The sequence below is a fragment of the Adelges cooleyi genome, unplaced genomic scaffold, assembly GCF_023614345.1.
Source record: "Adelges cooleyi isolate 19-005CV unplaced genomic scaffold, UGA_ACOO_1.1 ACOO_flye_CR_arks_rails_tigmint_CR_PRNA_376, whole genome shotgun sequence".
Taxonomy (NCBI): Eukaryota; Metazoa; Arthropoda; class Insecta; order Hemiptera; family Adelgidae; genus Adelges; species Adelges cooleyi.
This window is the reverse complement of record NW_026096053.1, coordinates 14,786,958-14,799,916: the sequence shown is the minus strand read 5'-3', so window position 1 is coordinate 14,799,916 and position 12,959 is coordinate 14,786,958. Positions and strand designations below refer to the sequence as shown.

The window sequence follows — 12,959 nt, the reverse complement described above, 5'->3', positions numbered from 1 at the left end:
CGTCTTTGGCGTATAAACGTAGGTATTACAGGAATTTCGGAAAAAATTGTTTTTCTGCGTACAATAATAAGTATAAAGGCCAAGTTGTACACATGATATGTGTATTGGTTAAATAAAGAAAACGGTGAATTCGTATTGGTTTTGTTTTTAATTTTGTTTACCGTCTTTTTGCGCTCCCGTACGGTGTGCTTTTGCAACGTCTTTGGACCGGGCAGTGTTTATATTCTCACTGGCGACGTACACCATACGTGTCGCCGACTCATCGACAAAAATCGTTGCATGTGTGTTCGTGTTGATGTTGTACAAGCCGCTACGTGGTTGTGTTCGGCACAAGTGAGAACTGTACGTTATTGCCGTGTCGTCCACCTAAGCCGATTATTCGTTTCGTATGGTTCCTTACGTTAAGTACCTGTCGTTTTCTTGTCACTGATGTACTGTAATTGAACCTGTCCGTTTGTCGTACCGAGCTATTCACCATGGGTTGTAAGTATAATATATTGAAATATTGAAGCGTTATTTTGTTTTGTATATTTGTATTTCGACTTGCCGTAAAATATTCCACTTGATGGTGTACTTTCGCCACTCGTTCAAGTCGCTATAATTATATTTCACTCGAACCGTGTAAACTTCCTTTCGAAAATGTACTCGTGGCCTTTTTTTTCCTACGCCAGAACCGTGTTTTCCGTGTAGGTGTCGATCGTTTTCAGGCATTTTCGGTCGACTAAATACTTGACATCTTTCAAAGTGGGTCAGTCTGTGATCGGAAAACCGTTATTCCCCACAAACGTGTTACGGGAATCTTGGTGTTTAACTGTACTTGCCGTACTTTTAATTAGCGAACCTAATTGGCCAGCCATGTTATATGCTAGAGCCATACTTCAAAGACATTCGTGGAGTCCAATTATTAAATGTTTAATGGTTTTGTTTGTACCCGAGCCAAGTTGTAGAAAATTGTTTCAATTTTATATTTCGTTTCTACTTGTATTAAATGTCACATTTGGCTTATGAGTTACCTACTTGGCCTCGATTGTTAATCTGGACGTTAAAATTTTAATTCACCAAAAACTTTTCAAAATTTTATTTATATTACATATTGATGTGATATGTCTGGTCAATACCAAATACCTAAGTGTTATGTGGCATCAAATTTTGTTTTGTTTGTTCCTTGAAAAAATTACAAACGACCATTTTCAAGATCGTCTGTTAAGAATTCTATCGTTGAAATTCAGTAGTAAAAGTTAGATTTTCATATCACTACCTACTGTTGTGGAGAAATTATTAACCGATGAAAGACTTCCTAATAAAGTTTGACGTTCTGATGTATTGAGATGTTATTTATATCTTATTATATTGAGTGTAAGGCATATTGGGTTTGATTTAGAAGGAATTTTGAGTAAAAGAAAGCGTTAAAAACGGTACACGTATGTAGAAGAGTTGGCTTGCCTAAGTGTAATGCTTGAACTATTATGTAGGTGTTAAAAAGTAGAAAAAAATTGGCAAACTAACCAATTTTATTGCTTTTAAAACGGTGTCTATGAACATAAAATTTCCTTTGTCAATTTATATTCAATGAAACAAACACTCTACAGTATAATCCTATTCGTATGTACGTTTAATTCAATGAATTTTTTTTCGTGACTCGTACTATAATTGTTTTTAGTAACTATTGTATGTTAGGCATATTATATGATTATAAATTAATTCATTGTTTTGAAATAGATATTATTTTTAGTATTCTTTAAAATGAAAATATTAACAAATAACATAATTTGTGTTTCAGTTAAATTTTTAGAAGTAATTAAGCCGTTCTGTAGTATACTACCGGAAATAGCCAAACCAGAAAGAAAAGTAAGTAAAGTATTCAAGTTTTGTTTGTGACATTAATGAAATTACATTTTAATCTTATTTAATTAGTACCTGAATTCCCTTATTAGAATACACAAATAATGAAAAATAGTTAACCCTTCATAACTGCAGTCATTAACTATTGTTAGGCAAATTAATGGAATAACATATTCTTTTCTGATTCTATACTAAATTATTGTAAAATAGACATTTTATATTTTATTTTTTCTTCATTGATTCTGTATTTGTCTACCTAATTTAAAAAATACATTTTGCATGTACATTATCAGAAATTTCTGTGTAACAACTGAGATTTTTATTTGAATAATCTTATTAAAAAGATTTTAAAATGAGAAATTTGATTTTTTCAAATGAAATCTGCTTAATATTAATATTATTTTGTTTTGTTCTAATAGATTCAATTCAGAGAGAAAGTATTGTGGACAGCTATCACTTTATTTATTTTTCTAGTATGCTGTCAAGTAAGTCATTTGGTATTAATGTTATATTTTCTAAATTACATACTAAATATGGTTGTTTTTTTTTTCTAGATACCTTTATTCGGTATTATGAGTTCCGACTCGGCCGATCCTTTTTACTGGATTCGTGTGATTTTGGCTTCCAATCGAGGTACACTTATGGAACTTGGAATATCGCCTATTGTCACTTCAGGTCTAATCATGCAATTGTTGGCTGGGGCCAAAATCATCGAAGTCGGTGACACTCCCAAGGACCGTGCATTGTTCAATGGCGCTCAAAAGTGTACGTTGACATATTAATAATCGTAGACTATTTTTGTTATTGTAGCATTTTAAGATTTGTGTTTTATTATTGTCTAGTGTTTGGAATGGTCATAACTGTCGGTCAAGCTATTGTTTATGTCATGACTGGCATGTACGGCGATCCAAGTGAGATCGGAGCCGGTGTCTGTTTGTTGATCATTATTCAACTGTTTGTGGCCGGTCTCATTGTTTTGTTGTTGGACGAGCTTTTACAGAAAGGATACGGTCTCGGTTCGGGAATATCTCTTTTCATCGCCACAAACATTTGTGAAACGATCGTCTGGAAGGCCTTTAGTCCCACCACAGTAAATACTGGTAAGTTGATCGAGAACATTTCAGTGTCCCGTTGTAAATAACTGTTAAGTCTGTTAAATATTATTTAATAACAAAGAGTTAGCATAATTTACCTTCCTATTAAGAGGAAGTTGTACACCTAAATTTCTAGCGTTAAAACATACGCAGAATGCTTTTTAATCGCTCCATGATGATTTTAGAGCTAAAATACTTAGAAAAAAATGAAAGATGACAAGATTTTGGAAACAATGTTATGTTATTTTTTTTTGATAAACCCAACACATTTATAATCACATTTTTTTACTTTTTTAAAACCACAATAACTTTCTTTTACGTTATTATATTCAAAATCGGATATGACATTGTCTGCAAAATGTTGTTATCATTCAATTTTATAGATGTTTTTTCTCTAAAACCACTATTGACTGAGTAAAAAGCATTCTGCGTAACTATATTTAGATGAAATTTTTTTTTTAAATCACTATCAAGGATGCTGTAATAGTCCGAAAAATAAATAACTACCAAAAGAGATATCTAATTACTGAACTAATGATTGCTATCACAGTTCAAATAAAGATTTTGCAAAAATTGCCTGTACCCTACTCTTTAATAAATATGGGCTTTAACGTCCTCTTAAAATTTGTCAATCAAATTAGAATTTTATATAACTAATTTTCTTTGTTTATCATTTATTTAGGACGAGGAACAGAATTCGAAGGTGCCGTAATAGCCTTGTTCCATCTGTTGGCCACTAGACAAGACAAAGTGAGAGCATTGAGAGAAGCATTCTACAGACAGAATTTACCGAATTTGATGAATTTATTGGCTACGGTTTTAGTGTTTGCCATCGTTATCTATTTCCAAGTAATATAAATCACAAGAGTCATTATACAAAGAATGTGTACTTATAAATGTAATGCTTTACAAATGTTTAGGGTTTCCGTGTTGATTTACCTATTAAATCGGCAAGATACCGCGGACAATACAGTAGCTATCCTATCAAATTGTTTTACACTTCAAACATACCCATTATTTTGCAGTCGGCTTTAGTATCCAATTTATACGTCATATCTCAGGTATATAATATTTGAAATTTGTTCTTATTTATACACTGGTGTAGTCGTAAGTGTGTAAGCTGTGTGTGCGCTAGCCTTCCACTTTTCTATGTATGCGTGTACATATTTAGAAAAGTGACGGTGGGTATGCACAGCATTTACCCCCTACGATTACGCCGCTGCGCAGTACAAATAATTTTTTTTCTTTTACTAACATACCAAAATTATATTTTCAGATGTTGGCTGTGAAATTCCATGGGAACATATTAGTAAATCTGTTGGGCGTTTGGGCAGATGTGGGCGGAGGCGGACCGGCTCGAGCTTATCCTGTTGGCGGTCTCTGTTACTATCTGTCGCCGCCGGAGAATCTTTCTCATATTGCCGAAGACCCGATTCACGCTATACTGTACATTGTTTTCATGTTAGGATCGTGTGCCTTCTTCTCGAAGACGTGGATTGAAGTATCTGGATCATCCGCCAAAGACGTAATACAACATTTTACATTGCGATTAAATTAGGTATTGGTGTGTTAATTCGAATACATTTATATTTATATAGGTCGCTAAACAACTGAAAGAACAACAGATGGTTATGCGAGGTCACAGGGACAATTCTATGATCCACGAGTTGAACCGGTATATTCCTACTGCCGCGGCATTCGGAGGTCTTTGTATTGGCGCATTGTCGGTATTGGCTGATTTTATGGGTGCCATCGGATCGGGAACTGGTATATTGTTGGCCGTCACAATCATTTACCAGTATTTCGAAATATTTGTTAAAGAGCAAAGCGAAATGGGAGGCATGAGTACTTTATTGTTTTAAGACGGCTAGCTCATCGATTGAAGTTCATGAACTTGTCATTTGTTCATCAAGTCCCTGTGGGACAAGACTGTTGTCATAGTCCATGCATGACGAAAACTTCAGAAACAATGAAAATTATTTTGTACATTCAAAATCCAAAACAAAATTATCAATTAATGACTTTCGGCATTTCAAATTAACAGCGTTTCAAAATTTTCTCAACAAAATTACCCCCATACGACAAATTTATATCTTTTTGTTATCATTATTATTATTTTTATTTTATTATTATAATTTTTTTTTTTTTTATGTAAATTATATAAATGTTAGAAAATAGGCAAATTATTATTTATAACGTTTTTTTTCTCAAAGCTAATATATTAATGGTTGCGTTCGCAACATTTTTTTCCTAATTTTTGTAATGTAAATACTTACAGTAAGTTAATTTTCTTAGCAGTAAAAAAAAAGATTTTAAGAATATTTTGAGTAAAATAGTATATATATTTTTTTTATACTCAAAGCCTAACGCGTGACACGTTAAATTATCGTCCTGCCATTTTATTTCTATAATTTAACGGTTCACGATTGTTGTTGTTGTTGTTTAATACAAACAAATTTGTATACTTTTACACCAACTTTCTTTTCTAAGGTACAGTAGAAACACGAATTTGTCTGGTGCGTTTGCCCCTTGTTGCAATGATAATAAATAATTAATAATCATCAAACGTATCTATTATTTACTATCAATTCATTGCCCTAAACGCCAATAATGGTTTTAACTAGTAAAAGGTTTTCAATATATATGATGTGTACCAGTATCGAAAAGGGCCATTTTCCCGATACTCTGGTACACACGTGTGTATAATGAAATACATTTTTTATGTTACAATTATTTTTTATTTGAGAAACTGTACTTGTACGTTTTTATATATATTTTGAGAATATATTTTGTTTATTATGGATTCGTGTTTGGTTTCGTACGAGCTCCGGTAAAGGTATATTACATATCTCGTATGGTTTTCGGTAAAAGCAAGTGTAGAATTGAGGCTATGAGTGCAAACGCGGCCTAACCCATAAATTAAAATTAACCTAAGTACAATTAACAACTTGTTATATACATATATGTATTTAAACAAACAAATTGTGTAAATAAATTAAATACAATTTTTTCAAATAATTTTTAATTTATCAAGTTGGTTAATCGTGTTAACTAATCAATTTTAATTTATGGGTTAGGCCACTTTTGCACTCACGGCCTCAATTATAAACGTGTGTGCAGTGTGGTTTCGAATTGGACGACGTTTTTATTGCAAGTCGAGAAAAGTACACGGTTTTTTGTTTTATTCTAAATGGCCCACTCTCTCCGCGCCCTATCTTGTGGTGATAGGGGATTGACGGACGGTTTCGGTGACACGAGGTCAAGTGTGCCATCTCTGGCGCGTACCATGGCAGTTAGTTGGCCCAGTTACTACGCGGGGCTGACGCGTCCACGCGTGCCGGCAATGGCTAGATGGCGCAATGCATCCGCCGCAGCGCGACGCACCGTCCGTCCTATCTCTCGGTCGGGCGTGGCACACTTTGCGCCTTTCGTTTTTCCGCATCTCGCCGTTGTCATGGGTACCGCATCTACTCGCCCTCGCGTCCCGAATCGATAATAAAAACCGTGTGAACGCCGTCGCCGGACCGGACCGGCAACGTCGCACGCGGAGGGTGAGCCTGTGTGTGTGTGTGTGTGTCCAGCGTATGCTGTGACGGCGGGCCTGTTTGCAGGCACCGCGAGGCGGCCGGCGGTCGCTGCGCGCGGCACCGGACAACAAAACCATGACCTCGTCGGCCGGACGGTCAGCGACAACGCACACGGCAGACGCCGCGGCCGTGTTTGTTAGTCATGTTGTGTATGACGCGCGTGACGGCCGTCGTCGTCGTCGCCGCAGCCGCATTAATTATTGCCACGGCCGGACAGCCGCGGCGCTTTTGCGCGACTTCACGGCGCGGCGCGCCGGGGCACTGTAGGAAGTCGCAGGCGGGACCATCGGAAATCGAGTTGAATCGTCGGCAGCGTTGCTTACGCTTTGGTTGCGGATTTTCGAGTGTTCCCCCGGCACTTTACAGGCAGGGCGAGGAGGAGGAGGAGGTCGTTTTCCGTCGCGGATCTGCAAAGAGAAAAAGAAAAAAACGCGCATTGAGCGCGCTCGATGACACTCGAATAGTGTCGACGTTCGAGTGTTCGGAGTCAATACGGCGAACGACGTCCGGAAAACCTATACCGAGGGACGACTCCGAGGAGTAGTAGTCGGTTAGAGGGACGGAAAAAAAACAACTTTGTCTCGTTACACCAAATTTCGATGAAAATTGCGTTTTCGACGACCGCCGTCACGCGTTGTGGCCGTCGCGTCCCGTCTCGCGCGCGCCGGCCGGCGCTCGAACGCAAGGGCCAGTGGCGTAACTACAGAGGTTACAATGTGTTAACCGTACAAAAACGCCCTAAATTGGAATCGGCCAGTGGCAGCCTCCCCTCCTGCACACACGGTAGCTACGCCACTGGCAAGGGGAGAGGAGACAATGATCGTGTATGATCTAATGAAATTATGATAAATTGAACTTGTAAAAATCTTTATCAAAAATAGTTAGATAATAGTGATTATTCTTATGTATATATACTTGCATTATTCCAGGCAAGTCGAGACCCCCCCCCCCCCCCGAGAGCGCCCACGTTGGCGTTTGTGCAAGTTTGTGGTTGCTATGAACTGCTATTTATCATTTGGTATAGGCGATTTTTCACAAAATCATAGTCTCGACTAAAGTATAAATTAATGCACAGCCAGGGCCGTATTTAGGAGTTTGTCATCCTGGGGCAAAAAAAACGCCCTATTATAATAAAGTAAACATTTAATGCAACATAAAAAAATTTAGCTGCCCCCTTATAATCAGCCGCCCGGGGCAACTATTAAAATGGAGATATAATAAATATAGTGTGTGGGTGACTATGTAATAATGAGTATAAATGACTGTTCATTATAAACAAAGTGTCTTTTAAAATATTTAAACAAACAGCGACCAAGTCGGTCTATTGGTGTCATTTTACTCAATCATTATTAACAAGTCTGTTTTTACATAAATAATTGAGTTTAACGTCCTCTTTAGGGGTAAAAATAAAGGTAAGATTTGTTTTTTGACAAGTTTTAGCTATGGCAATTCGTTAAAAGGAAAAGTCGAACTCGGGGGGTGTTTGAAATGGGCGAAGTCTCCTTCGAGGCCAAAACATATTAATATTACACAGGGACTATAAACCCAAGTAAGCGCTCATGTTAAAGGGTTGTATATTAGTTCTTATAAACAACTTGTCTCTGAGCTATTCGTATATAGTGATTTTTCTATGAAAAGGACATGGCGGGAAAAACGCATGGTTCAATATTCAATATTTTTTTTTAATCATGCGGTTATTTCATTGCATAAAAGATGAGTGTTTTAAGCTTTAGCGCGAAAATAGTTTAGTATCTTTTAACACTTTAAATAGTATCAAAGAAAAATTAATAACCAATTCTACGTATATCTACTACCCATGTCTTGTGATTGTCACATCAGGGGCCTGTTTCACGAAAAAAAAAAAACAATTTTGAAAATTACAAGTGACAAGTAAGTAAGTGTTTTTATGAAACAGGCTCCATGTCAGGTTTACCTAGGGACTGTTGTTTTAGCCTAGTAATTTCATGGGTTCTTAGGGTTGTTAAATAAGGTAGGTATACAATTTTTACATTTTTGGAGTAAACCCGTCGGGTTTGTTTTTGAGGAGGGGAGGTTTTGTGGGTATTGTAAATTTACTACCTATGGAAATAACCGATTAGAAAAATATATTCAAAATTCAAACCGCTAGTCTCCCCCCCCTCCCAAAAAAAAAAGCCTACCTTTTTAACATAGTTTTACCATGATGCCCCCCTCAAACGTTTTTGGGCAGGTTTAGGGAGTGACGGCACCGGCGGCGTTTCGCAGCGTATCCTGCAGAGTTCGCCAACGGTCAGACGCCGCCGTGCGCAACGGCTGCGGGGACGAGATGGCCCCGATTTCCCGACAGGCCGTCCGGTCGGGAGGGGCGAGGCGGGAACAAGGGGAGGAGGAATGCGGCCGCGTAAAATGCTGGGGCACGCCGTCGAGGAAATCCCCGGATTACTTTACGGACTGTCGTCGCGCGCCGTGATAGCGCGAACGTGCCACCGTCGTGTTCGCTCCGGCAAGGAGGAGACGTGTGTCTGGCGCGCGCGTTCGGATCCGCACGATTTCACGAACAACACTGGTGTTCGGTGCGCGGGTTTTATCGGTTCCTCCGTTACTGGACATTTTTTTTTTTTTTTTTTGGATAAAAAAACCGTCGTTGTCGGCCGGTCCGCATGCTGCTGGTGTCCGCCGACGACCGCCGACCCTCGCCGATACCTGCAGTCCACGGTACAACTGCATCCGATTATGTCGCGTGACGCAGACACGCGTCGCACGAGACCGCGGTTGTCGCGACACGGAACGTCGCATCCTCGATCGCCCTGAACTCGCTTCCCCGCCGACCAGTCGAGTAAGTCACGTACGCATTTTTTATGTACCTTTTTTGGCAAGGCCAATTTTAGGGAGGGGCATTACCTCTGGACGGAATAATACAGTTTACACAACTCGTGTATCTTTGGGGGTAGTATCATCCCCAATTTTAAAACGAGCACCCTCTAATGTTTATGTATTTTAAAGCTCTGCTTATGAAATTATTTGTAATATCAAAAAAAAAAAAACAAAAATTGTTGTACAGAGTTTATTACAGTATTATTATTATTATTTATCAATGTTTAGATGGCTATTGCACTTAACATTAGTTCTCTTGTCTTATACGAGACAGGACAGACTTAGAGATTTGCCAACATTATAATATACAGAAAAATATACATAATTAACGTAAACAAAGTCAATGTGACACGTTTGCGGGACATGAAATACCTTTGAATTGTAATATTGCGTACATTTTTTACTATTTTTTTTTTTTATACATATACAATTAAAATAAACAAAAGTGTTGAATCGATACACAACATCCAATTTCGGCTGAACGCTTTTGATTATAAGATGTTAATGTATCATCTACCTATCTAGTACTCGGTTTAAATCAAATTCGAACGATTATAATACTTACATTTGCTCCGTTCGTTGACAATTATTACCTACCGGGGCCGGCTCGGATTTAGCTTTAGCCTGTACACATAGAGAGTCGTGTAGCGGCAAAGTATAATAATATGCCGATAATGTATGTATATACAAGTCTAATAATAATAGTAATAACAATATTCGAGTCGGGCAAACGGACGAAGGGTCCCGGGTTTAATTATACGCCGCACGTGGTCCGCCGCTTGTGTGTAGTCGAGAAACGGTTGTTTTTTTTATTATTACAACTCGCTATGCACAAAACGACAGACGTTATTTGTAGCGTTAACAGAAATTGAATACGGTTGGCAATTTTTGGAGAGTCTAGGTACGGCTCGAGAGGACAAATGTTAAAGAAAAGAAAAAAAAAAACCTCCAATTAACGACAAAAACAACTCGAGTGTGTATCGAAGACGGTTGAAAAACGGAACGTCATCGGAAAAGACACTTGCAAACAAGCTTTTTTCCCTTAGTCGGCCCTTTTCTTGCTAACCAATTGAGAGTCGATCTGTAGTGGGTTTTCGCGTCTTGAAACGACAACGTCTCTCTCTTGTAGAGTCGAGGCAGCCCCGTTCAATGGAGTTTTTTTTTCAAAATATGATGAAAAATTTGTTTCAATCGAACTTTACCTCATAGCTCATAGTACATCGTAATGCGTATTATTTTCTAGACAGGCGGCGACCCCCCCCCCCCCCCAAAAAAAATCTCTTTCCCCGGGACTTAATCTCGTTTGGTCAGTATTTATTGTTTGGCCGGCCTTTAATCCCAACCCGTCAAATCGAAATCCCGTCCGGCTTGGATTAAATATAATACACAGCGGCAAAAATGATACAGCACATCTCGGAATATCTTTGAAAACGTCCCATCTTCAATTATAAAAGTTTAATTCGCATAAAAACAACACTATATATATATATATATGAAGCGGTGGGAACCAACTTTGTTTTCAATATTTGAAGAAAAAAACAAACTCCCACGAGAACACACGTTGAAAATACAAGTTTTTTTTTTATGTAGTTAAATTATATAAAAACCGCACGTACGGCCCCGTTTGATGTGTCACCACTTGATGTATAATACACATGTAGGTACAATTTGAATGTATGGTTCAAACGGAATAATAACACATACTTGTGTATTTTTTTTTTTTTTTTGTTAAACATTTCGATCAACAAGGAAAGGCCAAGACGGAAATACAGAGAAAACGGTCTGATTTTGGTCATAATATTATATTTTCTGTGGCGGCCGCCACGAGTGGGTTGAATACCTTCTCCGTAAGAGAAGTTTGCCACTTTCATCAAGTCGTCTATTTATTTTATATATATATATATATATATTTGTACTTGAACAAATGGTCGTAGAGACCTATTGTAAAGTCGAGAGGTCACCTATTGTTAATTTTACCTTTAAAAATACTCTATATTCAATCGAATTTTTAAGATGTAAACAATTTTTTTTTAAGAAAAGTTATGTACGTCTCATTGTAGCGTATTATCCAATGTTTAATTATAATATATTGTTACCCCCTTTTTTTTTCTAGTAAAAAATACATTTTTAAACAATCATTACTAATCATGGGTTTTCTACGAAATTCAACTGTACAAAAAAAGAGTATTAAATGTTATTCGCCAAACCGACATAAAATAATTCGACTTTAATTTAATGTCATTGGTTATAGTTTTATTATTTTTATATAATAAATTTAAATTAGTTATTTTTATTAGTTTACCAATTTATGTTAAAATTATTCATACGTGTTTATTAAAGTTTCTTTTTGTTCGTTGGCCACTATTGTGTTTATAGTCTATTTCTAGAAAGTTCATTATATCAGATAAGATGCCTATACAGAAAATTTACTATACCTATACTATATACATGTAATATGTTATACTGACATAATAAATTATTATTTTGATATATTGCCTTATCTTATTGGAGTTATCTTTACTCCACCGGTTTGGTAATCATGTACAATTATAGGACATATTTTTTAAATTAAAAAAAAATCCCCCCTTACCCCCCTAAGTAGGGGGAAAATTTTAAAAATTATTTCAAATCTGAATTCAGCGTCCCCAAAAACATATAATTTGATATGTCGTTTTGCTTTTTAATCAAAAGTTTAGGAGCTATTAGTTTCGATCGTCTTTTTTTGGATTCTACACCACTGTGCGACGGTATTGTATATTATTATTACCTATCATTTATATTATATTATGAAATTGTAACGCAATTGTATTGAATTTAACGCGTTAATCAGTTGGTCGTGTGAAACGTGAAAAGACACAAGCTCAAGCATAGGTTCGAAAATACCAACCGTGTGTATATATAATTTTTTTTTTTTTTGCTTATTTACTCGAGAGCGAAATGTACAATAATATGCTGCACATAGCAGTGTAAAAGCGGTGTTTTGTATTTTTTTTAACGCCTCAATAGGTACTCGTACACGTGTATTGCACATATATAGTACATTGCACAGTGCACGTCCGTTGCAACCTATATGCGCATAAGATAATATGATACTTCACTGTAAATAATGCATTTGCCGAGATGGTAATATAACGTCAAGGAGATAACGCACAACGTTCGCTTTTGTAGAAACAATACATGGACATTTTAAAAATATTTTGAAAAAAGTTGTGAAAGCCGATTTGAAGAAAGTTCACGCCTTTAAGTGTTTTCGAGTACTTCTCCTGCCGGCCGACACGAACGAGTCTGTCGAGTTTATTGAATACAGTATTTCATACTTTGATGTCGACTGTATAGGTGTACTTGATGAATCTGACATAATTACAAAGATGTCGCACTCGTCGTTGTCTTTTGCATTGGTACCTGACCTAAATAATTCGAGCACTTCATACTTAGTATACTTGGCAAAACGTGTTGTGACTTCAGATGATATTACTATAACAACAGGACAACCGGTGGTTTTAGTGGAAAATTACATACTCAACCTGTGGTTACATATGTTATTAATTAATTATTTTGGATTTCGGTAAACGGCCAAAGGTTA

At 37.0% G+C, this 12,959-nt stretch overlaps 2 protein-coding genes across 6 annotated transcripts in view; both read left to right on the top strand.

Moving 5' to 3' along the window:
* The first annotated feature begins 283 nt into the window (after window positions 1-283).
* Window positions 284-5,502, top strand: LOC126840359 (protein transport protein Sec61 subunit alpha). The gene is made up of 9 exons (XM_050576036.1): window positions 284-483; window positions 1,781-1,848; window positions 2,262-2,327; window positions 2,397-2,607; window positions 2,685-2,942; window positions 3,619-3,785; window positions 3,857-3,997; window positions 4,213-4,461; window positions 4,535-5,502. The coding sequence occupies exons 1-9, from the start codon at window positions 477-479 to the stop codon at window positions 4,796-4,798; spliced, it is 1,431 nt and encodes a 476-aa protein (XP_050431993.1). The 5' UTR covers window positions 284-476; the 3' UTR covers window positions 4,799-5,502.
* Window positions 5,503-8,952: 3,450 nt separating this feature from the next.
* LOC126841030 (protein still life, isoforms C/SIF type 2) overlaps window positions 8,953-12,959 on the top strand; it is a 53,013-nt gene continuing 49,006 nt past the window's right edge. For 4 of the 5 annotated variants that reach the window (XM_050577237.1, XM_050577238.1, XM_050577235.1 and 1 more), the window contains exon 1: window positions 8,953-9,338. The gene's annotated coding sequence lies outside the window, so the exon portion shown is untranslated. The remainder of the gene's footprint in view (window positions 9,339-12,959) is intronic. The other variant, XM_050577240.1, reaches the window with a different exon arrangement.